The following is a 26,104-nucleotide window of genomic DNA, read 5'->3' as shown; positions in this document are numbered from 1 at the left end:
TCGCCAGAGCCCCGGCTGGACAGGCAGAGGCTCACATCGCGGAGAGCAGCGCCAGCGCCGGGCCGCGAGTGCGCAGCGCAGGGGCACAGCCCGAGGCCGACACGGCTATCCACCCGGCACTCCCGCAGTCGGGCCGGCTCCTCCCGCTCGGCCACGGCTCCGCTGCGGGCCACCCAGGATTATTCGCTTGTGGCTCCAGGCGCCAAGAAGGCGCGCTGGGCGCCGGTGACCGCCGCGCCAGCTCCACCTCCTCCTGCTGCTCCTGCTCCCCCGGCGAGAGCACAGCCCGGAGCCCGCCCCGCGCCTCCTGGAGCCCTCCCCCCGCTGCTCCCATGCGCGCGGGTGGGTCATGAGCACAGCGCCCTCGCTTTCTGCCTTAAGAAGCAGTAAGCACAGCGGCGGCGGCGGCGGCAGTGCGGACCCTGCCTGGACCAGCGCGCTCTCTGGAAATAGCTCCGGCCCCGGCCCAGGCTCGTCCCCGGCCGGCAGCACCAAGCCTTTTGTGCACGCCGTGCCCCCCTCTGACCCTCTCCGCCAGGCTAACCGCCTGCCCATCAAGGTGCTGAAGATGCTGACGGCACGGACTGGCCACATTTTGCACCCTGAGTACCTGCAGCCCCTGCCTTCCACTCCCGTCAGCCCCATAGAGGTAAGGACCCTATCCACGGATCGCGCTGGGACCACCACCCTGGCTGCCCCTCCACGGGATTTCTTTCTCTTGTGATCTGCAGGGGGTGAAGGTTGGGGGATCGGAGTGATTCAGCTCTGGGATGAGGGGAGAGGATCGTGCTCCCGCACCTTAAAACTAGGGCGGAAAGAGGGGAGGAGGTAGAATGGGGTGTGAATGCTAGGAACCAAGGCAATCAAAACTTGTTTCTCCCATTGGTGTTAAAGCACCTACCTCGACCCAGGCCCCCTCACTCTCAGGTCAGAAGACAGACGGGAGTCCAAAATGCGGTTCCAAAGTCCCGGTCCTCTGGTTCCCCAGAAGCTCGTATTTGTACACAGCCTCTAAGGCGCCAACGACCCGAGCCCTTACTCTGAAGCATTAGGGGTGGGGGTGGGGAGTACAGTTCTGGGTCAAAGAGTCAGAAACCAAAACATTTTTAGAGTTTGTTGGGTTTTTTTAATCCAGTTATCGCTTAGAGAGGACAGGAAAGATCCTGGTGGCGGGGCTGGGGGTGGGGTGGGGGTGCTGTGGCCTTTCTCAAGAAAGAGAATGTGTGTGTAGAAGGGGTGTCGCCTAGACTTGCGCCTCGGGGCTGGAAGGATCTTTACGGGTCGTGGCGGAGGTGCGCTCGAAACCTAGAAGGCAGAATTCTAAAGGGTTTCCCCTTCTTTCTTTGTGCCCCCCCCACCCCCACTCTGACCCTGCAGCTCGATGCCAAGAAGAGCCCGCTGGCGCTGTTGGCCCAAACATGCTCGCAGATCGGGAAGCCCGACCCCTCGCCCTCGTCCAAACTCTCCTCAGTGGCCTCCAATGGGGGTGGCACGGGCGGTGCCGGCGGCGGCGCCGGGGGCGACAAGGACGCCAAGTCGGGCCCCCTCAAGCTGAGCGACATCGGCGTGGAAGACAAGTCGAGTTTCAAGCCGTACTCCAAACCCGGCTCGGATAAGAAAGAGCCGGGAGGCGGCGGCGGCGGCGGAGGAGGGGGCGGCGGGGGCGGCGGCGGGGGGTTTCGGCGGAGAAGTCCGGATTCCGGGTACCGAGCGCCACCTGCCAGCCATTCACGCCCAGGACAGGCAGCCCAAGCTCCAGCGCCTCGGCCTGCTCGCCAGGAGGCATGCTGCCTTCGGCCGGGGGCGGCCCGGATGGCAAGGACGACAAGAAGGACCCCGAGGCGGGCGGCGGCGGTGGCGGCACCAAGGGCTCCGGGGGCTCCTCGGCCGAAGGGGGACCCACGGGGCTGGCGCACGGCCGGATTAGCTGTGGCGGCGGCATCAATGTGGACGTGAACCAGCACCCAGATGGGGGCCCCGGGGGCAAGGCTCTAGGTTCGGACTGCGGCGGCTCATCAGGCTCCGGCTCCGGCTCCGGCCCCAGTGCGCCCACCTCCTCCTCTGTGTTGGGCTCTGGGCTAGTGGCGCCCGTGTCGCCCTACAAGCCGGGCCAAACAGTGTTCCCTCTGCCTCCCGCGGGCATGACCTACCCAGGGAGCCTGGCTGGGGCCTACGCCGGCTACCCGCCCCAGTTCCTGCCACACGGCGTGGCGCTCGACCCCACCAAGCCTGGCAGCCTAGTTGGGGCTCAGCTGGCGGCGGCTGCAGCGGGCTCTCTGGGCTGCAGCAAGCCCGCCGGCTCAAGCCCCTTGGCCGGAGCGTCACCGCCGTCCGTGATGACAGCCAGTTTGTGCCGGGACCCGTACTGCCTCAGCTACCACTGCGCCAGTCACCTGGCTGGGGCGGCGGCAGCCAGCGCATCGTGCGCTCACGATCCGGCCGCGGCGGCCGCGGCTCTCAAGTCCGGATACCCGCTGGTGTACCCCACGCACCCGCTGCACGGCGTGCACTCATCGCTCACCGCGGCCGCGGCCGCCGGCGCCACACCGCCCTCTCTGGCCGGCCACCCCCTCTACCCCTACGGCTTCATGCTCCCTAACGACCCACTCCCCCACATCTGCAACTGGGTGTCGGCCAACGGGCCTTGCGACAAGCGCTTCGCTACGTCTGAAGAGCTGCTGAGCCACTTGCGGACCCACACGGCCTTCCCCGGGACAGACAAACTGCTGTCGGGCTACCCCAGCTCTTCGTCTCTGGCCAGCGCCGCAGCGGCCGCCATGGCTTGCCACATGCACATCCCCACGTCGGGCGCTCCGGGCAGCCCCGGGACGCTGGCGCTGCGCAGCCCCCACCACGCGCTGGGACTCAGCAGCCGCTACCACCCCTACTCCAAGAGCCCGCTCCCCACGCCCGGTGCCCCCGTGCCCGTGCCCGCCGCCACCGGACCGTACTACTCCCCCTATGCCCTCTACGGACAGAGACTGACCACGGCCTCGGCGCTGGGGTACCAGTGAGGGCGGTCTCGAGGGCTATCGAGGGAAAGAAAAGAACTGAGGGGTGGGGAGGAGCCGAGGGAGGGGCGGCAACAGGGCCGAGGCGACTGTCACCCGCGCGTGGGGATGACCGGGGCCAGGAAAGGAAAAAATATATATACTGTATCTATCTACCCGAAACAGCGACCGAGACCCGGTGGGAAAGTCCCCTTTCCCCCACCTCTCATCTCCCCACCCAAACTTTATAAAAGTTGAAAAAAAAAAATATCGTTTGACTTTTTATAGAAAAAGAAGGAAAAATAATTGAAAAGTGTTCATCTGAGGACTGCATCGGTGGACACTGGTATTTATTTATGTTAGCTCCAAGCGGACCCGTGGTTCAAAAGTGCATTACTTAGTTTGAGCTCTGTAGGTAAAAAGGAAGAAGGGGGAAAAATTAAAACTTGAGGGTTAAAAATGTGGAAAACAAACCCTCCCATCCCTTGTAGATTATAAATAAATACAAAACCGCCACAGAACTAGAGGTCTTCTCTTTAATGTTACTTTAAAATTGCTATGATTGTATATTGTACGTTCTTATTTAATGTCTGATTGAAACACAAATTTACATGCATGTTTGTTACAAAAATGAAAAAAAAAAAACAAAACAAGTCACAATTTGTCAACTCTGATTTCAAATTGCAATTATTTTTAAGGTGTATACCATCAAAAGAGAATGGGTATTTTTTTGTATGTATTCTGGAAGAAAACAAAAAAAAAAAAAAGGAAAAACAATTCTATTCCAAAACCTCATTTGCCTTATTTTGTTCTTTAAAAGGAACACTTAACTATTTTTAATTTTTAAGTCCACCCGCTGAAAAGGGGACAAGGTTTACGTCATGTACTAAAATAATAGACAATGTATCGCTTTAAAGATTAAAATTCCGTATATTTGATGTATTAAAAGGTTTTACTTCTTATCTTTTTTTTTTTTTTCCCTTGGTTAAAGAGAAACAAGAGCATGGCAATTTGGCCACAGTGGGTTCCCTGGGCCTCACGGCTATTCCTTCTTCCCAGGACCGTGGTCGAAATTCCGATTGTTTAGTTGGAATTTTCAGGAAGAGGCAAAGGCTTCAGAAGGGCTGGCCTTGGAGGAAATATTTTTAAACGGGATTTCACAATTTGAAAAGATAAGTGTCCTCAGCTAGCGCTCATTTCGTTTTTTTCTCCCAGTAGCTGGTTTGTTAAAAGTGAAAGAGGGGAAAGGGGATTTTAAAAAATTTCCCTCTTAAGATTTTGAGGAGTTTGGGTTTCGTTTTGTGCAGAGAGCGGCGCAGGTCCGGACTCGCCCGCCCAGCCTCGGCCCGGGGGAGGTGCCGCTGCCCGCAGTTCCTCTCTGCTTTCCTACCATCATCGGTTACGGGCGGGCAGCCGGGATCGATTGGCGGTCGGAGGACGCTTGGGAACCTGTTTCCTAGGCCTGGGGAGGAGAGCGCGCTGGAGCCCTCTTGTCCCTCCGAGGAAAATGAGTTCGCTTATCCTTTTCTTCATCCGGCTGCCGAGGGCTAGAGGCGGCCACCAGCCGACCCCTCCAGCCAACCCCCTCCCCCCGGGGCTCCTTCCTCTCTCCCGAGTCGGGACCTGCGTCAGGCCGGCGCCGATGCTGCTTTTCCGAAACCCGATTTCTCTGCAGTCTACGCTCTATCCCAGTCTGCGCCGCAGGAGAAAGCGCCGGGGCCCGGGGCCCGGAAGCCCCTTCCAGTTCGACCCCGCAAGGGTCCTGGCGCCCATTGTCAGCCTCGCTGGGGCGACCTGGTGGACGCGGAGCGCCGTTCTGGGTCGCGAGCTCCGCTCGGCAAAGTCGCGGCGCGACCCTCGGTCCCGGCGCGATTTCCGCAGCGCGCACCGCTACCTTCTCCCCAGCTTGCGCGGCGGGACTGAGCTGCCTGAAGAGCCCCTGGAACCAGGCAGAAAAGAGGTCTAATCTTCGTGTGTGTGTGCGCGTGTGTGTTGGGGCGGGGTGGGAGTGAGGGGTCCAAGGCCCAGCCCCCACCCCGACCGCGATCACACACTCATACCCCTACACCAGGGCGCCAGTCCTGCTCTCTGCTTGTTGGGGCGCTCTCCCCGGCGGGTCCGCAGTTTGGTCCAGAGCGCACCTTTTCTGGGATCCTGGGACTTCGGAGTCGCGGCGCTGAGCGCGGACCCCGAACTCTCCTCTCCCCAGGGTCAGGCCGTTCTGGGTTCTCCCAGCCACCGGCCTCCCTCGGCGTCAGGCTCCCCCTGCTGCCTCGGGAAGCTCACCGCCGCTCAAAGGCCGCCCTCGGCCTCGGGCCTCGGTCAGTCAACCGCACGGCCCCCGCCGCCATTTGTTCGGGGGTTGGTGACTCAGATTTTTCCACCCTCCTCCCAGCATCAGCCTCACGCCTGAGGGCCTTTTCCCGGGTTGTACGCAAAGCGGGCCCGGCGACCTCCGGGACGCCTCTCAGGCCTCCGCCTGGAGAAGACTTCGTAGGGGAAGACTCGGGCTCCGTGCCGCCTACCCGGAGGGGGCAGCCTCCAGCGCCTCCGAGCCGTCTGCCCGCAGCAAGTCCGGGACGCTGCAGCCCAGCTCCCACTCTGGTCCGGCTAAGAGAAGCTGGGCTGGGCCTGGCTGGGCCCGGCTTATCGAGAACCCCGGCCGATGGGGCTGCTTGTCACCTCCAGGCTCTCGGACACACACACTCACACTCAGGATAGGAGGACCTTCGAGGAGGTGGTGCGGCCCGAGTCCCGGGGACTCAAGTGCCCACGGTCGCGACGTAAAAGCCAGGCCCTTGTTCACCCATCACCAGCACCAGCCCCAAGCCCTTGGTCATTCCGACCCACACGCTTTGCCTTTCTTGGCCTCGCATCTTCCGACAGGGCCACCACGCCTCGCCAGCAGGGACCCACTTGGGCGGGAAGGGCCTAGAAACTCCCTAGCCCTGGAATTTCAGGCCTGGGACCGTCAGGGAGACAAACTAGGCCCTCTCGTGCCTTCACGCCCTCTCTTGGTATTTTAGTATAGTAACAAAAAGCAAACCCCAAACGCCTTAAAATTTTAATGAGACCTCCTTCCCGGAGAAGTTACTTAGAGGCAGCAAAATTCCGGAGCTGGGGCCGGGGATCGGGGATGGTCCCCCGACGTGTGCGACGGAGCTGAGTCATCCCAGGCACAGGGTTAGTAAGGAGAGGGTGCCAGTATGTACTGCAGGTCCAATCCAGGCGCGACCCCCTCAGGAAAAAGACGCCCCATCCTCACTGCGCGCCCCTGGCTCTCTCCCCCTGTCTGCTGAACTGCGGCGGGATGCGCCCGGCGGCTACCGCCAAAGCCAGAGCGGAGCGCAGTGTGTCCGCCAGGCGGCGCTGCGGAGCCCGGCGGAGCGGGCGAGAGACACGGAACCCTGGCCAGCGCGCGGGACACAGGCTGGGTGTCAGACAGAGACCCCGCGCCTCCACGTTAGCACGGTTTTCCGAGCGGTGTCTGGTAGCTCCCTCCTGCTAGTTCCTCGCTCCTCTCCCGCTACGAACCATGTCCTCTGCGCTTCTCCACATGCTCTAGCTTCTGCTTTTGTGTTCCCCGTGCTCTTTCTCTACCCCAGAGGAGTTGCCCAGGTGTCCAGGGCCCCTCTCCAAGCCGGGGAGCTCCCATCGCCACCATCAAGGCTCTGACAGGTCACTTTGTCATAGTGAAGTGAATCTCACCCATTCATGCATCCATTCACTTCCATTCTCTGATTATTTCCTATGACCTAACCCCTCGCCAAGGGCTTCCCATCTCTTTATTCACCCCTGACACAGATGGAGAAACTAAGGCTAAATCCTGGAAGCCAATGGCAAGGCCAGCAGAGAAAGCCCAAGTCTTTCTCTCCATTCAACCCCTGCACCCATCTGTACCTCTGGCAGTGGCACTGAGTGGCCCTGATGTCTTTGTGCTGGGTGGTCTTTAAGCAGTGAGGAAAGGCAAATTTAAAAAAAAAAAAAAAGCCCTTGTGCTTTGGAAAAGGTATAAAAATTGCCCAGAAGGCAAGGCCTGTCCCTGTGGGGCTACCTGATGGCCAGCTTCCTCTGCACGTATTGGCTTAGGGCTCCTCACCTCCCATGCCTAGAGGCCTGGTGATGCTCAGAGTGACTGTAAAATGCAGACTGACCTGCTCACGCTTATGTCCAGCCCATACTATCCTGTATTATCCCATTTAAACTTCACAGCAATTCCATGAGGTTGACAGAAGGTTTACCCCCATTTTACAGACGAGGAAACAGAGGCTCAGCAGGCAAAGGATACCAGCTAGTGAGTGATGGAGTCTAGGCAGAGGTTCTCACCTTGACTGCTGTCACCTGAGGCGATTTTAAAGTATAACAATGCCTGGGAGGCAGAGACTCTGATTCACCTGGGAGAGAGTGTGGTAGACAGAATTGTTTTTCTTTTTAAGTTCTTAGCATTTTGTTGTTGTTATTTTTCTTTTTTTCCCCTGAACTTTTTGGCCACCCGGCACGTGGGATATTAGTTCTCTGACCAGGAATCAAACCTATGCCCCCTGCAGTGGAAGCATGTAGTCTTAACTGCTGGACTGCCAGGGCAGACCCTTATTTTACTTTTTACTATGGAGGCTTTGGACCATCCACAAAGGTAAAAGGAATGGTATACTAGAGCCCCACAAACCCATCACCCAGCCTCAACAGGTATCAGCTCATGACCAATCTCATCTCCTCTCTACTTCTCCTATTTGCCTGTCCCACACCATTAATTGGAAGTGAATACAGACATCTTATCATTTCACATTCTCAGGTGTTTGTCACTTCCTGCCAGGCTCCCAAGCTAGGGCTCATCCCCCTCTCAGCTGAGGCTTCAATTCAGTTAATGACCATTTCTATCAGACCCAGGGCCCTAGCACTTCACCTACCCTGTGCTGGGGCATCCCCCAAAGTCCTGGGGCTACTGATATCTCTCTCCTCAATGTGAACCCAGGGCTCACCCAGGGGTTGTCTGGGCTGTAGAAAGACTGCTGAGCCCCTGGTGAAGCAGCAGCACTGTGGGATACTCACAGTGCAAAGGGCGTCCAGAGAGTTGGAACAGCTTAAAGCCACATGGTACAGTGTGAAGAGCACAAATTTGGGGTCAGGCTGGTCTAAAATTGAACTTTTCGCTCCACCCACCCCTGGCTCAAACTCTATGACTCAATTTATTTGAGCCTCAGTTGTCTCCTCTGTAAAGTGGGGATGAAAGTATTAGTTGCTCAGTCATGTCTGACTCTGCAACGCCATGGACTGCAGCCTGGCAGGCTTGTCTCTGTGCATGGGATTTTCTAGGCAAGGATACTGGAGTGGCTTGCCATTTCCTTCTCCAGGGGATCTTCCCAACCCAGGGATCGAATCTGGGTTTCCTGCATTGCAGGCAGATTCTTTACTGTCTGAGCTACCAACTGATGCCAACTTTATAGGGTTGTTGTGAGGCTTAAATGAAATAATTAATATGAAAATTCCCAATCTTCTGTCTGGCCCGTACTGGCTTTTAGTAAAGATAGATTTCTTTCCTTCTTCTCTTCCCAAAGTATAGTTTCATTATGATCAGCCCCCTCGTTCAAGAATTAACTGTGGCTCCTTGTGGTTCACTGGTTCGAATTCTCACTCTACTATCTGGCCATCTGGCCATGGTTCATCTTCTGACCTGGCCTCTCTTTGCCTGTTCTACCTGTATCTCACCAGTCTTCACAGTCTAGACCCTCTGCCAGCCAGCTAGCCCCCAAACCCCTTTGATGATGGTGCTCATCATACACTACTTCCCTGGAATGCCTTTCTCCCTCCCCATCCTTCCAAACTTTCTCAAGACCCATCTCTTCCAGGAAGCCCTCCGTGTTTCCCCCTGACCACACACTGATCTCTCCCTCAGCACTTAATGCAATGGCAGAGGGTGGACGAATAAAGGCCACCAGACTAGGGATGAGGACACTTGGGTTTGACTGGTGCCTCTTCGTGGTTGTATGACCATGGACAAGTCACTTATGGTCTCTGTGAAACTAGTCTCCGAAACTGATACTTGTCTATGCACATTTACCAACAACAATAATTTAATAAGCAGCATGCATTGCATGTCTACTTCCAGGCACTCATCTAGCCCTATTACTACTACTATCCTCCTTTTACAGGAGAGGAAATTGAGGATTAGAGAGACGTCACATGTCTGTGCTCCAGCACTGGGTCCTTAACCACTGTGCTGCACTGGGCTAGTTCCTGGGCCTGGAATCTTTGTCCTCGGCCTTCTTTTTCTAATTGCCAGTAACTCAACACTCCTATTTCAAATCTCAGGCAGTGTCACCTCCTCTGGGAAGTCCCCCAGGTCCCTCCACTGGATTCAGTGCCCTTTGCTCTCTTTGCTCCTGTAGCACCTGCCCATCCCATCATACTTTCTTTACATTTTGCTCCCAGCCTGAACTCTGAGGCACTGGAGAGGAGGGACTGTCTCCTCTTCTGGTTTCTAGTCGCGCCAGCTGGCTTGGTACCTGGAGCCTAGTAGATGCTCAATAAATGTTAGAGGGAAGGAAGGAAAGGGAGGGAAAGAAGAGACAGAGGGAGACAGAGGAAAACAAAAAGACAGAATGGAGGAAAGATGCAAAAGAACTGGGCTCACTTGGGCAGGATGACTCTTCCAAAGAGAGGAGGAGAAGCAGCAGCAGTGGGCTAGAGGGAAACTTCTGCTGTCTTTGCCCGTGGCACAAAATGAGGCCCGGCAAGCTTCCACATGTCAATTAGAAACTGCATTTGCTGACAATAGTGAAGACCCTTAAAGAGTGGCTTGAAGGAGATAAATACTCTCTTCTCCGAGTCTGGAGGTGGGTGGTCCAAACTAAGAATGGCCCTCAGTCATCAGGGACCCAGGATCCTCTGCCTTCCTCAATGCCAGCTCAATCAGGAAAACTTCATCCTCACGTGGTCTCTGAGTTCAGGATGGTTGCTGGAGCTCAGCCATTATCACCTTATTACAGTCAGCTGGAAGGAGGAGTGAGAAGAGGTAAAAAGGGTCCACCCCTTTTTAATGGGTCTTTCTGGAATCCACAGACAACCCCTCAGCTTATACCCCATTAGGAAGAACCTAGTCACGTGGCCATGCTTAGCTGCAAAGGATGCTGGGGAATGTAATGTTTACCTGGGCACGCTGCTGCCTCAAATAAAGTCAGGGTTCTGATACTCAAGGGAGCGAAAAGGGTGGGAACAGGGACAGGACATTAGACTCCCCTGCAATCCACAGATGGGGTAACCTAGCACTGGAATCAGGAGACAGCTTTCTTGGTGGTGGCCTTCCAGGGGTCACTATTTGATGACTTGCTTCTTTAAACCACAGATCCTTATTGATAAAGTGGGCAGGGGTGGTACTTATAAGCTCTCAGAAGTTGTCATTCTTGTTCCCTCTAGGTGTTTGGAGTTGTATACTGCAATGATTTAGAGTGGGATTTGTCAAAAAAGTAATTTTTATTCCTATAAAGATCTTCGGTTAGAGACCTGATCATTTTGGTCCTTCACCCCACACACAATACCAAGCCAAGAAGGAGGGATCATATTTGTTAAAAAAAAAAAAAAAAAACATCAAGGAAAACAAAAATCCCACAGGATGAAAGGGAGTAGCATTGTAAACTTACCCCCCACCTCCTTCCACGTTATTTGCAAAAATACAGTCTCCAACTCAGAGCAGAGGCAGTCCAGTGCTCACGCAACTTTGCACTAACTTTACCTTAACTAATTATAGTGTAACTACAGAAAGGTAAAAGAAACAAGACACAAACAAGCAAACGTTATTGCTGAATCATAGTGACACCCAAGTGAGTTCTAATCCTGCCTCCATACACCCAGACAGCGGTGGCCCTTGGGACAGGGTCCTGGGGAGTCAGGAGAGGGGGGCGGAGTAGGGAAGGCAAGAGGAGACTCCTAGGGCTGGAAAGGGTAAGGAAAAAGCAGGAACAGGTATCTGTGCATGTGAGCAGATTGGTTGCCCTGCTGCTGGAAGCTTCCTCGGCCTTAGGTCTCAAAAAGGGAGACATTTCAGGGTTCTGGGCTGACTTTGCGTGTCTCTCTCTGTCTGCCATTTTTCTTTCCCATGCTTCATAAACACCTCTCCCCAGCATTCTCCAAGGGTGATTCCTTTGGTATGGGAATTCTATACCCTCCACATCACTCGTTCTTAAGCCCTTTGTGGGTTGAGGGAAGGATGCAGAAACCACAACCTTTTTTGAAAATTCGATAAAAGCAATGGCCCCTCTCTATAGAAATAAGTACACATACTCAACATTGGAAAAATAATTTCAGGGGGCTCATGGACCTGAAGATTTTCAATCCTTGATCTTAAAGGAAATCCAAGATTTAAATATAAAAAAAAAAAGAAACATGCCCTTGGGAAACACCCTGAGGGACTCTGGGCCTTCCTTTCTAAATTTTTCTCAACAAGGCTATATTCTAAATGCTCTGTGGTGATTAACAACTTATGTCAACCTACCACAGGCCAGTGTTAACCTTTGCAACCTTCACAATAATTCTATGAAGTGGGCACCATCATTGGCCGCACTTTATGGTGAGGAAACGGAGGCACAGAGAGGTTAAAGTGACTTGCCCAAGACCGCACAGCCAGACAGCAGCAGAGCTGAGACTGTGTTCTAGGCTGTTAGACTCCAGGGCCGTTAGTTTCATGCTGATCCCCACTGTGGGGTGGCCTTTACTCCTCTGTACGCTGAAGCCACACAAACTCGCCTGACCCTGATGCAGGTATCAGGCCCCACCCAGCAGCATGCCGGAATCAGCTGATACGGGCTCACAAGAGCCAGCTGTGCACATCTCTTCCCAAATCCCCGTTCTGTGGTGGTATGTTGATAGCTTGAAATTGGCCATGGTGGGAATATTTACACCATAGCAATTCACAAACACTGTAAGTGAAGGCTTTTTCTTTCCCGAGAGACCTGATTATTAAGCATTTATTAGCACATCACTGGACCCACACATTCTAGTCCCACTCCAACTGCTGCAACCTGTACATCCAACCACTCATTCCCCAGTCCATGGGAAGCAAGGATCCTCCTCCCAGTGAGGACGATTTGGATGGGGTCTGCTTCCCCCAGGCTTAGTGCAGGGGGTAGTTAGGGAGAATGCAGCCTCCTCTTTGACCCCAGAGTAGGGCAGGCTATCTTCCAGTTGCCCTTCCCTGTCCTAGAACCTGGGCCTGGTCAGCTGGAGTCCAGATCCTTTACAGCATCTGGCAGCCCACCTGATATGGCAGGTGGGGGGCGGTGCTTGGCTGCCCAGAAGCTTCAGTGGCCTTCCCTGCCACTGGACCCTTAGTGACTACCACCAGCCAGCTCTGGTTTAACCCTTTCCCTTTGGGATGAGCCACAGGCAGCTGGACCCTCCCTCCAGCCTCACTAGAAACCAGCTCTGCTCCCTCCTCTACCTTCTGGGAGCACCCAGCAAACTACCCAAGACAGCTGTGACAATGCGCACTCTCTAACTTTGGTCCATAGAGAAACAACAAGGATTCCAGTGGGCCAGGCATAGGGTGGAGCCTTCCCTGGTGCCCTCTCACTGAGCAGAGTCTCAGGCCACAGGAAGGAAATGGATTATTATGATTATTATCATTTAGTGAGCATTTTCCTCATGCCAAGAGCTTTATATTTCTTTATATTATCTTTTTTTAATCCCTACAAGATCCCTAGGAGATAGTGCTATATTAATCCCCTGTTGGAAAACTGAGATTCAGAAAGGTTAGTTAACATGCCTGAAGTCACACAGCCAACAAGTGGTGAATGAAAATTCAAGGCCAAAGCTGTCTCACTCCAAAGCCCATGGCTTAAAACCTGTGTACTTCAACTGACAGGTTCTGCTTCCTTCCCCAGCCCCCAAGGAAATGTGGGAAGGGCAGCCCCTCTGGCCTCCCTTGGGGTTCCCTGGGGACATCCCCAAGGGCAGAGGGAAGGCAACCTTGGTCACCTGTAGCAAAACCACTGCCCAGTCCAAGGTGTGGTCCACCAGACATAGAAAGCGAGTATTCACTGGCAAGCACATCGGGAGTCCCCGCTGCACACACGGCCTTCTCTCAGGCGTGGAAGCAGAGGGAAGATGACTAGGATACGCCAGGTCTGCCCTCAGATAGCTTCCTGTCCAGTCTAGTGATTCACAGAAGATTTTGCTGCCTTAAGGTGAGCTGTGACAAGGGCTATCTCACTGGAGGCATGGGGTTAAGTTCTACAGGAGGATGCAGAAATCTTCAGGGAGAAGGCAGCACTTGATCTGGGTTTGGACAATGACTAGGCGTTCAATGGGTGGAAAATGGGGGATCTTGGGAATCAGGAGAACGGATGAGCGAGATCAAAGGCATGGAGGCAGGACTGCCCATAAGGGTGTTGGCAGGGATGTGGTGGTGGCAAGGGGAGTGGGTGGGAACGTGGTGGGAACAGATGGTGTCCTGTGCTTCAGTAAGCAATGGGGAGACATCAGAGGTCTTTGTGCAGAGGAGTACTGTTACAGGATAGAACAATGAGACTGGAGGTATGGAGACTAAGACATCAGGTGGTTCAGACAGAAGAAGGTGAGAGATGAGAGCTGGGGGGCGGCTGCAGGACAGGTGAAGCCAGGACCATCCCAGGGCATGGCAAGGAGGCAGGATGGACTGGGCTCAGTGAAGGGCAGGGGTTGGAAAAGAGAGAGGAAAGGCACATGTGATCCTGAGGTCTTAGCCTATGGTATTGGGCTACACCGCTGTAAAAAAAAAAGAAGAGAGAAAGCCCCTCCCCCAAATACAGTGACTTAAATCAGATGGAGGTTTCTCTCGGGCCTCCGTCATCTATGCTTGTGAGGCTGCTTCGCTCCGTGACGTCATTCAGGGGCCCAAGTGCCTTCCATCTTGGTGTTCCTTCATCCCCTCAGCTGTGCTCACTGGTGTGATTAGATATGGGTGCTATTCCGACCCAGGGGAAGGGGAGAGCGGGGAAGTCTGGGGCAAGCAGTGTCCTTCTGAACAAGTGAGGAAGACGTTGCTCATAGTCACCTGGCCAGCTGCAAAGGGAGGCTGTGCAATGTTATTTCTGCCCTGTGACCATGTGCAAGGAAGAAGAGGAGAACAGACCTGGGGTCAGAGGGCTCACCAGGAGTCACCACGTCTGGGTACCTGGAAAAAATTCCAAGGGGCAGCAGGCTTTAGCAGAGAATACACAGTGTAGACTTGTGTAGGTGAAGTTTCTCATGCCTGCAGGGGGTGGAAATGTAAGTTTGTGAGTAGTTAGCAGAAGAGAGAACTGAAATCTGAGGTGCAAGGCAAGAAGAAGAAAATTGGACTAAGCATGGAGCCTGAGACTCTTGAGGAAGTCCTGTGAGGAACAGTCCTGTTGCCAATAGCATTGGGTTAGCCAAAAATTCATTCGGGGCTTTCCATAAAATGTTACAAAAACCCCAAACACATATTTTGGCCAACCCAATAGTTGCTTTTATTTTTCCTTTAAAATTTTTTTTTAATTGAAGTGTAGTTGATGTTTAATATTATATTAGTTTCAGGTGTACTACATTTTGATTCACAGGTTTATAGACTATACTCCATTTAAAGCTATTACAAAATAATGTCTATATTTCCCTGTGCTCTATAACATACCCTTGTTGCTTATTTATTTTATCCATAGTAATTTGTGTCTCTTAATTCCATACCTTTATCTCACCCCTCCGAACTCCCCTCTCCTCAGGGGTTCAGTTCAGTTCAGTTCAGTCGCTCAGTCATGTCCGACTCTTTGCGACTCCATGAATCACAGCACGCCAGGCCTCCCTGTCCATCACCAACTCCCAGAGTTCACCCAGACTCACGTCCATCGAGTCAGTGATGCCATCCAGCCATCTCATCCTCTGTCGTCCCCTTCTCCTCCTGCCCCAAATCCCTCCCAGCATCAGAGTCTTTTCCAATGAGTCAACTCTTCACTTCAGGTGGCCAAAGTACTGGAGTTTCAGCTTTAGCATCATTCCTTCCAAAGAAATCCCAGGGCTGGTCTCCTTCAGAATGGACTGGTTGGATCTCCTTACGGTCCAAGGGACTCTCAAGAGTCTTCTCCAACACCACAGTTCAAAAGCATCAATTCTTCAGCACTCAGCTTTCTTCACAGTCCAACTCTCACATCCATACATGACCACAGGAAAAACCATAGCCTTGACTAGATGGACCTTTGTTGGCAAAGTAATGTCTCTGCTTTTGAATATGCTATCTAGGTTGGTCATAACTTTCCTTCCAAGGAGGAAGCGTCTTTTAATTTCATGGCTGCAGTCACCATCTGCAGTGATTTTGGAGCCCCCCAAAATAAAGTCTGACACTGTTTCCACTGTTTCCCCATCTATTTCCCATGAAGTGATGGGACCAGATGCCATGATCTTCATTTTCTGAATGTTGAGCTTTAAGCCAACTTTTTCACTCTCCACTTTCACTTTCATCAAGAGGCTTTTGAGTTCCTCTTCACTTTCTGCCATAAGGGTGGTGTCATCTGCATAACCTTGATTCCAGCTTGTGTTTCTTCCAGCCCAGCGTTTCTCATGATAACCACTAGTTTATTCTCTGTATCTGTGAGTCTGTTTCTGTTTTGTCCTGTACATTCATTTTATTTTTTTTAAGACTTCACATACAAGTAGTAGCACAGAGTATTTGTCTTTGACGCGTTCCACTAAGCAAAATACTCCCTAAGCCCATCCACATTGCTGCAAATGGCAGACTTCCGCTCTTTCGTGGACTGAGTGATGTTTCATTGTGTGTATGTACCATCTTCTTCATCCATTCATCTGCTGATGAACGCTTAGGATGCTTCCACATCTTTTGCCAACAGTATTTTCCAAAGACGGTGGCCACACATGCCGCCCCATGCATTTTTCTTATGCTATGAAGTTGTCACTCCTCCTTCAAGCGGTGGGGCTCGAGTTTCCTCCCCTTGAACCTGGGCAGGCCTGTGATGGGAGCAGAAGTGATACCATGTGACTGGGGCTGTCAGGACAGGTGATACCACTTCCTCTAGGGATGCTCAACCAAACGTCCACATGGACAGACTACATGTAGGTGTTGCGGCAACAGCCCAGCTGAGGTCTCAGCCCACAGGAGCGTCAACCACCAGCATGGAGTGATAAGACTCAGATGATTCCAGCCCCCAGCCTTCAGGCCACCTCAGGTGATCCCGACTGGAGCAGAGACAAGTCCTCCCCACAAAGCTCCACTCAAGCTGCCGATGAACCGAATAAATGTTATTGTTTTAAGCCACTACATTTTGGAGTCTTTTTCTTGTAACAATAGATAACTGATACATGTCAGACTCTCTTTTCCCACCCTAGGAGACTACCCCAAACCTCACAGAAAAGGAATAACCCTGGGTTGACCTTGCCCATCCTCACACTTCTCTGTTTGTCTTCTGCTTGACCCTTCTCCTGCCATGACATGTCTGTCTATCTAGCCCCCAGCCTGCTGCTTTGACCAGCCTCGGGACCCCCAGCATGGCCGCCTCTCTGTCCCCTTTAGGCTGGGTCCCACTGTCCTCCCTACAAAGGACACTTCCAGGCTGCACCTTTTTTCTCTCCATCCCCAGAGGGCCAAGAAGACAGTCGGTGGCAGAGAAATGGTAGGGGAGCAGGAGGTCTTCAAACACAAGGGATGGGAAAGTCGCTGTGTTCCCTTTAATGTATTCACTTCCCCTTAGAATATCTGCATAAGGAACAAATGTCGAACTTGGAGAGACAGACGGATGAGGGTCACAGGGAAAACCTCTGTGGCCAAGAGTTAGACCCGGGGGATCAGGGATAAGAAGGTGGTTAGAAGTCCCACGTTCTGGGGGGATGAGAGACCTCAGGGGGACTTGGCTCCAGAGCCAGGATCCCCAACTAGGCAGCCGTGGCTGGGTGGGGCTTGGGAAGGAGGTGAGCACGGTTTCACAGCCAGAGCGTTATTGGGGCACCTTGTGAAATGCTCACCACAATCCAGTTAGTTAACCCATTCATCAGCTCACATAGTTACTGTGCCTATGTGTGTGTCCTTACATTTTCCTTTAGGAGTTTCATGGCAACATAAAAGTCTTACATTTAAGTCTTTAGTTAATTTTTGCATATGTGTAAGATAAGAGTGAAAAAGTTGGCTTAAAGCTCAACATTCAGAAAATGAAGATCATGGCATCTGATCCCATCACTTCATGGCAAATAGATGGGGAAACAGTGGAAACAGTGTCAGACTTTATTTTGGGGGGCTCCAAAATCACTGCAGATGGTGACTGCAGCCATGAAATTAAAAGACGCTTCCTCCTTGGAAGGAAAGTTATGACCAACCTAGATAGCATATTCAAAAGCAGAGACATTACTTTGCCAACAAAGGTCCATCTAGTCAAGGCTATGGTTTTTCCTGTGGTCATGTATGGATGTGAGAATTGGACTGTGAAGAAAGCTGAGCACTGAAGAATTGATGCTTTTGAACTGTGGTGTTGGAGAAGACTCTTGAGAGTCCCTTGGACTGCAAGGAGATCCAACCAGTCCATCCTAAAGGAGATCAGCCCTGGGTGTTCTTCGGAAGGAATGATGCTAAAGCTGAAACTCCAATACTTTGGCCACCTGATGTGAAGAGTTGACTCATTGGAAAAGACTCTGATGCTGGGAGGGATTTGGGGCAGGAGGAGAAGAGGACGACAGAGGATGAGATGGCTGGATGGCATCACTGACTCGATGGACGTAAGTCAGGGTGAACTCCGGGTGTTGGTGATGGACAGGGAGGCCTGGCATGCTGCAGTTCATGGGGTCGCAGAGTCAGACACGACTGAGTGACTGAAGTGAACTGAACTGAAGATAAGAGCATGTTGATTTCTTGGGCATTTATCCTTGTGCCTTGCATCAAATTCTACACATCCCACATCTGTGGCCAGAGTCTGTTCTCTATGCACCTGGAGGGTTCAATACTAGGACTAATTCCTAACAGACCAAAGGTCCAGCCATTGATCAAGTAGCTGAAATGCTGATTGACTGATATATCAATTAAACACTTGGCAGGTTGCCAAATCAATGAATGACAGACAGGTGGCAGCCAGGTTGTCTGAGGACTATGTTCGAACCTTATGTATCTTTGTCTCAACCAACACTTAGTACAGGGTTTGGCTCAGAATAAATGCTTAATAAATGGCAGCCGTATTAGTCCTATGGCTCATCTAGCTGCAAAAGAGGCTTGGAAATGCATTTTGTTAAAATCAATTATACATTAGGGTTCTAGGACAGGACAAAAGGAGAATGAAGACTGGAGGGCCATGTGTCATCTACTGTAAGGGGACAGTGATGAGCTCTGGTTAAGGGATGCAGGCATCTGAGGACCACATCTCAAGTTCAGAAGTGAATCTGCATGGAGCTTTGGAATAGGACCACCTCTTCTGCAGAACTTTCAGGGGTTCACAATCTTTCCCTTCGGCCCATAGCATCCTAGGGAGGTACTCAGCCAAAAAGCAGAGAGAAGCTACCTGTGCCCATTGAAATGATTGCTTTTATTCCCAAAGACCTGACCTTCAGAAAGTATAGTTTTACATCTTTTGTGACCGCTCATCACAAAATCTGACTAAAGTTCCTATTTAAGACCTGATCTCAGCACTCCTGATTACTGTTGATCCTAATTAATTGCAGACAGGACCCATTCAAGGTCACAAGCTTCAGTTCAGGAGTAAGAAGCAAAAGTCCTAAAAAGTCTCCGCCCTTGCCCCAATGGCCTCATTCTGAACAAAAGACGACATCGGCCTACAGGCAGTGTGCCAAGCTCCAGGGCCCGGGGTTCAAATTCCGCCTCTGCTCTGACCAGCTCTGTGACCTTAGGCACATTGTTTAACCTCCCACAGAGGCTCAGTTCTTCATCTGTAACATGGGATGAGAATAATAATCCCAACCCCACAGAGTGGTCTCTGTGGTGAGAATAGGACCTGGCATTTACTAAGAACTCAAAAACTCTCAGGTGTTATGAGAAATACAGTCATTCCAGCCTGTTTTCTGCTTCCCCAGCTTCTTGAGGGGTGTCTTTTCCATTTCGCGTGCCCCCTCCTTCTCCTACATGCACAGAGTAGAGAATCCCGCTACCAGGCCACTCTGGATGCAGAGCTGGTGTGAACAGGTCTGTGATTCTCTTCCGACCCAGATGCCCTCCACTCTTCCCTCTGCTTCAGCACACCCCACCCCAAAGTGCTGAGGTGGCCAGGGCTCTGCTGTGGGTGTGTGGTGCACAGGCCCACCCTGTCCACTCTGAAGAAGCATGGCAGGGTTGAGAATCTAACGCACAGACCCCCCACACACACCTTGCATCCAGGCCACCCCTCTCCCAGAGCAAAGGATAACAGGGTGAAAATGAAATTTGCTTAGGAGCATCCCTCCGATTCATTGAGTGTCACTTTTCTGTGTATTTACGGTAATCGCCCCTGCAACAAAAACAGTGACTTCACTGTCTAAATGATAAGCTAATTTGTTACAGCTAATTACTCAAGGACTTCTTTAATCTCAATTAAAAGATCCAAGAGGATTCCTGCCCCCTCTCATCCCAGTGTTCCTGAAGATCCCCCTAATGTATTCTGGATCACAGATTAGTGGGAAGCCAAGAATGGTCCGTGCTGGGCAGAACTGCTAAAATCCATCCCAGCCACGGGAAGCAGTGATTTATTGTGACATGGAATGTGGGACATTTCCCCAGCTTTTGTGATTGTGGTAATGAAGCTGTAAACCAAATAGCATGAAATGAGGCAAGGCCTTACAATTTAATCAGCTCGTAAACAGATCTACTGCATCAAGCAAATGACATTATTATCCATCCGAAGTAAATCATGCTAATCTCGGGAGATAAAATCAACATCGTTAATGGTCACATGTCATATTCATCAACACTAAACCATCCCCTTTGACAGATTAATCCTAACTACAGCTCCCAGGATGTATGGTAATAGGGCTTGTAGCATGCATTTCACTCTGCGCCAGGCTAACCAGCACTCTTAGGCTGCTATTACAAATAATTTTTTTATTGATTTACATATTTTAAAATGCATTTAAGGTGAGGCACCATTAAAAACCCTGTCACCCACCCATATTTCTTCCCTCCATTCCCAGACTTTATTAATAGGAACGGGAAGACAAATGCAGTAAGCCTTATAAATACTTTGTTTAGGACACTGTTAGGGGTAATTAAGATAAGGACTGGGGTTCTTTTTGCCGGGGGGTGGGGACAGGTGAGGAGCAAAGGGGGTGATGGGAAGCCCCCTCTGGTGGTTCAGGGATAAAGGGAAATTGAAGCTCCCTTTGCTTTCTGTTTTCCCCGGAGGAAGAAGGGAGATAAATTCTTTCCCAAGTCTGCTCCCAGAGCCTTCCCTCTCCCCCTGCTCTCACATCCCACCTCTATCCCGTCAACGCAGCCTTATGGTATGTGCATCTGTGCTGGCGTCTCGGGCATTGTATCCTGCCTGCTGACTCCAGACGCCACACGTGTTTATTTATCATGAGGCTGACCCAGGATGAATGCTCCTGGAAAAGTGTCCACTATTCAAAATGTCACTTCCCCTCAACAGGTCGTGCATTATATTGACAGGCGTACTTTCAGAGGCCCCTGAATGACAAGGATGGATGGAGGGCTGCCACAGCAGCTGGCACTGCCGCCCGGGCTGAGTGAGTGAGTCAGTGAGTGAATGAGTGAGTGGGTGAGCGGGTGAGTGAGTGAGTGGGTGACCAATACCCTCTCCATGACAGGAGATACAACATGGAGACTTTCACGGCTGCATCTCTCAGAAGCCAGCAGATAGCACCTCCCCCCTTCTTCCAGCCAACCTTCCAGTGGGCCCTTCTGAAGGGCTTCCTGTTCACCGGAAGAACCAGGAGTGGGTAGAGAGCAGGAAGAGGGCTTCTCCTGTCTCTGAGGGAAGAGAGTAGAGGTCCGAGGACCACCACCTCTGGCCACATAGACTTTGCATTGCACACAACGGCATTCCTGAGAACTGTTCAGTGCAGCAACCCTGAGGTCACCACTGAGTCAAGCCCACAACAGCCTGGAGGGAAATATAGGAAGCAGATGGATTTGAGAGGAAAATGTCCCAGAATCGAGCTACTAAACCCAGCTGAAGCACTTCTCCTGAGGCACTGAAAGGGTCCCACCTCGGCTTGAGTGGACTGAGGTAAGCCTCAGACATGTCCAGATCCCTCAAAGTGGGCTTTGCACAGCCTTCCTCCCACCATGATTTCTTTCAGAGGTGGTGCTGACTGTGTTGACAGATGCAACTCAACCCTGCTGCTGCTGCTGCTGCTGCTAAGTCGCTTCAGTCATGTCCGACTCTGTGCTACCACATAGATGGCAGCCACCAGGCTATCCCATCCCTGGGATTCTCCAGGCAAGAACACTGGAGTGGGTAATTCAACCCTGAACCACCCCCAACCCAGGGCTGTTTTATAAAATTGTATCTATCAATTAGACCAACTAATAAAATGGGGCTGAGTAGAAATTAACTTCAGGGCTTAGGTGGCACCAAGTTCAAGTGGCTGGAACCCACTGAGCTGTAAGAATCTCTAAAAGGCTTTTGTGTCCGGGGTTTTCCATGACTCTTACCGAGAAAAGAGAAGGTGCCTGCTCTGCTTACTAGGGGGCCTGGAGGTTAAGAAAAGGCCTTTCCCTCAGCTGCTTGAACAGAGTCAGTCAGCTGAGAGCAGCGGTCGGTAAACCTTAGTGTGAGTCAAAGCATCTAGGGGCAGATGGGTTCAACCGCTGTACAGAATAGTACGAAGGTGCCTGGAAAACAAAAACTAAAAATAGAACTCCCACGTGATCCAACAATCCCAATCCTGGGCATATATCCAGAGAAAACCATAATTCAAAAAGACATGTGCGCCCCTAAGTTCATGGCAGCACTGTTTACAGTAGCCAAGAGTGGACACAACCCAAACGTCCATCAACAGAAGAGCGGATAAAGAAGGTGTGGTGCATGCCCACAACGGAGTACTACTCAGCCACAAAAAAGCATGGAAAGATGCCATTTGCAACAACATGGATGGCCCTAGAGATTATCATAAAGTGAACTCAGGCGAGAGAAAGACAGATATCACAGGACATCATTCATCCATGGATCTAATTTTGGAAAATGATACAAATGAACTTATTTACAAAGCAGAAAATAAGTTCTGTTTTATAAATATACATAATGAAAACAAACTTATGTTTACCAAAGAGGGAACATGGGCTGGGGGGAAAGATAAACTAGGAGCTTGGGATCAACATACACACTACATACATAGAGTATACATATGTGTGTAGTGTGCATGTTTTATATATATTATATATACACACACATGTATATAACAGGTAACTAACAAGGACCTGCTGTACAGCACAGGGAACTCTACTCAATATTCTTCGATAACCTATATGGAGAAAGAAGCCGAAAAAGAATGAATATGTGTATGTATAACTGAATCAATTAGCTGTACACCTGAACTCACACAAAATTGTAAGTCAACTATAATCCAATAAAACTAAAAAGAAGCACCATCTGGGGGCTTTTTAAAACACAGATTGCTGGCCTCTGCCTCCTGAGTTTCTTATCCAGTAAGTCCTAAGTTAAGTCAAAGAATTTGCATTTCTAGCAAGTTCTCAGGTGCTACTGACGTTGCTGGCCCTGGGACCACACTTTGAAAACCAGGGTTTGTGGGCAGGAACACCCACACCAGGGATGGGCAGAGGGGGGGTGTTGGTGAGGAGCACTGGATAGCCAGGTACAGGTTGCAAGCCCAGAGGCAGGTCATGGCCGGGAAGCTGGGGTCACAAACAGGAAGTGAGGTTGGGAGTGGAACTTCCATGTCTCTGAGGGCCTTCCTGTTCCAGGTCTCTGTGACTCTGAGAGTGCAAGTGACAAAGTGGGCCTGACAAGCCAGAGTTCAGAACCACAGCAGTTAAGACCAAAGGCAGCAAGTGTCCTGGAGACCAGGGTTGAATTTTAGCTCAGGACCCAACTTGCTGTGTTTCCTGCAATCCATCCCTTTAAACCTCTCTGGTCTTCGCCTTTCTTGCCTTCCCTGTGAAGAGGGAGTGATGCACTAGATTTCCTTCCAAATCTCTTTTGTGTCTGATAGGTGTGAGCCAGGTCAGTGTTTCCCAAAGAAAACTCAGTGGAACCCCACTCTCTTTGAAAAACGTGCTTTGTGGTCAGATAAGTATGGAAACGTTTTCAAAATATAAGCCCCCTCTTGGATTTATAAATTTATATTGACATATTAAAGACTCTTAAGAGTCCAGAAGTCAGGAAACAAGTTTTACTTTATTTAATCCAGCATTTCTCAAGTTTGTTTGACCACAAAACCCTTTTCTCACTTAACACCTATTAGCATCCATAACACGTATTAGCACTGGGGTTCTACAGAACACACTTTGGGAAACACTGGCCAATGCTGAGGGCTGAGATAAGAGGCGGATGATCAGCATCTTTTCCCCTGTGACCAAAGGCACAGCTACTGCCCCTTGGCTCCCAGCACCTTGATGCATTAGCATAACCAGCAAACATTCACGGAGTATCTGCTACCTGCTAGGGACTAAGGTGGACACTCAGCTAATAGACAGGTGGCTCCTGCCCTCAACACTCTCTAGATGGTGCAGCAGGGGAAAGCCTGGGTCCTGCTTTGGCCTGGCAAGAAACCTTAGAGATTCTAGCTAAGCTTGGGTCTTCTGTCCCTCATTTCCCATGGGCTGACATTGAGGTACCATTGCTTTCACCAGTATGTTTGTGCTTTTCAGTTTCAAGTGCCTGTAAACACATTCATTCATTCATTCATTCATTCAACAGAATTATACTGAGCACTCATAGAATGCCAGATACCATCATGGGCTATAGTAGAGAATGAAACGGGCAAAACGCCCCGTCCTCATGGAGTCTACACTCTAATAAAGATAAGCAATGAATAAATAAAATACAAGGCACATCAGATGGTAACAAGTGCTAAAGTGGAGAGGGGAGAGGCAATATGAAGGGAGTTTTGCTATTTTAAATGGGGATGGGGGTGTCAGGAAAGGTCTCACTGACTTTATGTAAGAACCTGAAGGTATGAGAGACTGAGCCAGGGGAAAGAGCATTCCAGAGAGAGGGAGTGTGGTATGTGCAAAGGCCCTGGGGTGGGAATATGCCTAGTGTGTTTGACACATAGCTAGGAGACAAACATGGCTGGAGAAAGTAAGAGAGGATGAAGAGCAGAAAAGGGTCAGAATGATGATGGGGCCAGCGTGCTAGATCCTAAGTGGGATGGGAAGCCTTTTGATCAGAGAATATGACACACTAGGGCTTGTCTTTTTAAAATAACTTAACATGCATACAGTGTATGCAAAGTCTCTGCAGAGTGCCAAAGAAAGTGATGACAGGTCATGAAGCTAGAGGTTCCTGGTGAGGGTCATGTGGTCCTTCTGCTGATGGCCACACCTGTCCTGGTATGAAAGAGTAGGATGGGCATGGGGACAGAGGGAGGAAGGTATGGAGATGGGCAGGAAGCTCTGAAAGCCAACCTTTTCACATATGTATAATATTTCTACTTTGTGCCAAGCCCTGTTAGAGACCCAGTTACTTAGATCCTCTAAATGAACTCTGAATTAACCCTGTGAGGTGGGAAATTCCTATCCTTGTTTTGCATTTGAGAAACTTGTGAGTCAGAGGAGTGACTGACTAGCGAAGTCACACAGTTCACCAGTGGCAGAACCCAGGGCTCCCAAATTCTCTCATCCCAGTGCTCTTCCCTCAGTCTCCCACTGTCTGCTGATGTGGAATGGTGTTTGGAGCCCCTTTGCTTTCTAAGGAAGCACTTTCCAGACAGGTAAGTGACCACAGACCTTAGTGTTGACCCCAGACATCCTATAGGGACAAAGTCTGCAAGGCGAGTATCTTAGATTGGAGACAGATGCTGAGATGAGGGAGAGCTGCACACAGCAGGTTTATGGGGAAGTGCCACCTGTAGGGAAACTAGGAAGACAGGACTGGGATGAAGGGAAGTTCAGTCAGTTCAGTTGCTCAGTCGTGTCCGACTCTCTGCGACCCCATGAATCGCAGCACGCCAGGCCTCTGTCCATCACCAACTCCTGGAGTTCACTCAGACTCATGTCCATTGAGTCAGTGATGCCATCCAGCCATCTCATCCTCTGTCGTCCCCTTCTCCTCCTGCTCCCCATCCCTCCCAGCATCAGAGTCTTTTCCAATCAGTCAACTCTTCGCATGAGGTGGCCAAAGTACTGGAGTTTCAGCTTTAGCATCATTCCTTCCAAAGAAATGCCAGGGCTGATCTCCTTCAGAATGGACTGGTTGGATCTCCTTGCAGTCCAAGGGACTCTCAAGAGTCTTCTCCAACACCACAGTTCAAAAGCATCAATTCTTCGGCGCTCAGCCTTCTTCACAGTCCAACTCTCGCATCCATACATGACCACTGGAAAAACCATAGCCTTGACTAGAGGGACCTTTGTTGGCAAAGTAATGTCTCTGGGATGAAGGGAAAGCTGACACCAAATGTGACTGCAACAGAGACCTCAGCCCCCAAACACAGCAGAATGGTCCAGGGGCTCCTGGGGATGCCTGTTGGGCACCTGATCCAAGCTAGGCCAATCACAGATGGCTCCGGGAGCAAGGGAGAGAAGCAAGAGAGAAGTCAGTCTGGCTCTGGGTGTTAAATCAAGGCATGAAACCTGGAAGCAGCCATATTCAGCCAACCAGACAGAGGAACAAAAAAAAAGATGTTTGGCAGTGAGAGAAAAGACTAAAGCAGTTGCCTAGAGAGAGAAGAGGGAGCTACCCTCTCCTGAAGCCCTGCAGGACTCCAGGACTTTCCTGATGCCCCTCCCAGCCCTTAGACAGAGGCTGTGGACCAGAATGTTGATTCATCTTCTCTGAGAGGAAGCTCTGAGCTCCCTGGAGGCTGTCTCTGCACCACCAGCATCGGCCTTGATCCTCCCAGCATCCTCCCCTCTAATCCTCCCATTTCCCCATTTTCTACTCTTGAGAGTAAGATAGTCTCTCTGATTATTATTTTTCCTTTCCCTGGGTCTTTGTCCCTAAGTCTTTGAAAGTCAAAAGCAAGGATGAGCCTTTTTTTTTTTCTCTCTTTCTGCTGCCCCATCTCTTCCC

The 26,104-nt window shown here is 51.1% G+C and overlaps 2 protein-coding genes across 2 annotated transcripts in view; both read left to right on the top strand.

The window, feature by feature from the left end:
• The first annotated feature begins 5 nt into the window (after positions 1–5).
• Positions 6–3,952, top strand: ZNF503 (zinc finger protein 503). The gene is given in 3 exon segments (XM_024986912.2): positions 6–649; positions 1,378–1,671; positions 1,674–3,952. Coding segments are annotated over 3 exon segments (1,935 nt in total). The 5' UTR covers positions 6–349; the 3' UTR covers positions 3,015–3,952.
• Positions 3,953–6,300: 2,348 nt separating this feature from the next.
• The window catches only part of LOC508976 (phosphatidylinositol N-acetylglucosaminyltransferase subunit C-like), a 69,643-nt gene continuing 49,839 nt past the window's right edge, over positions 6,301–26,104 (top strand). Inside the window, 2 exon segments of the mRNA XM_015461048.3 lie at positions 6,301–6,480; positions 6,596–6,668. Coding sequence (XP_015316534.2) covers positions 6,301–6,480; positions 6,596–6,668 — 253 coding nt within the window.

This window comes from Bos taurus, chromosome 28 (assembly GCF_002263795.3).
Source record: "Bos taurus isolate L1 Dominette 01449 registration number 42190680 breed Hereford chromosome 28, ARS-UCD2.0, whole genome shotgun sequence".
Classification (NCBI taxonomy): domain Eukaryota; kingdom Metazoa; phylum Chordata; class Mammalia; order Artiodactyla; family Bovidae; genus Bos; species Bos taurus.
This window is presented reverse-complemented; position numbering and strand designations above follow the sequence as displayed.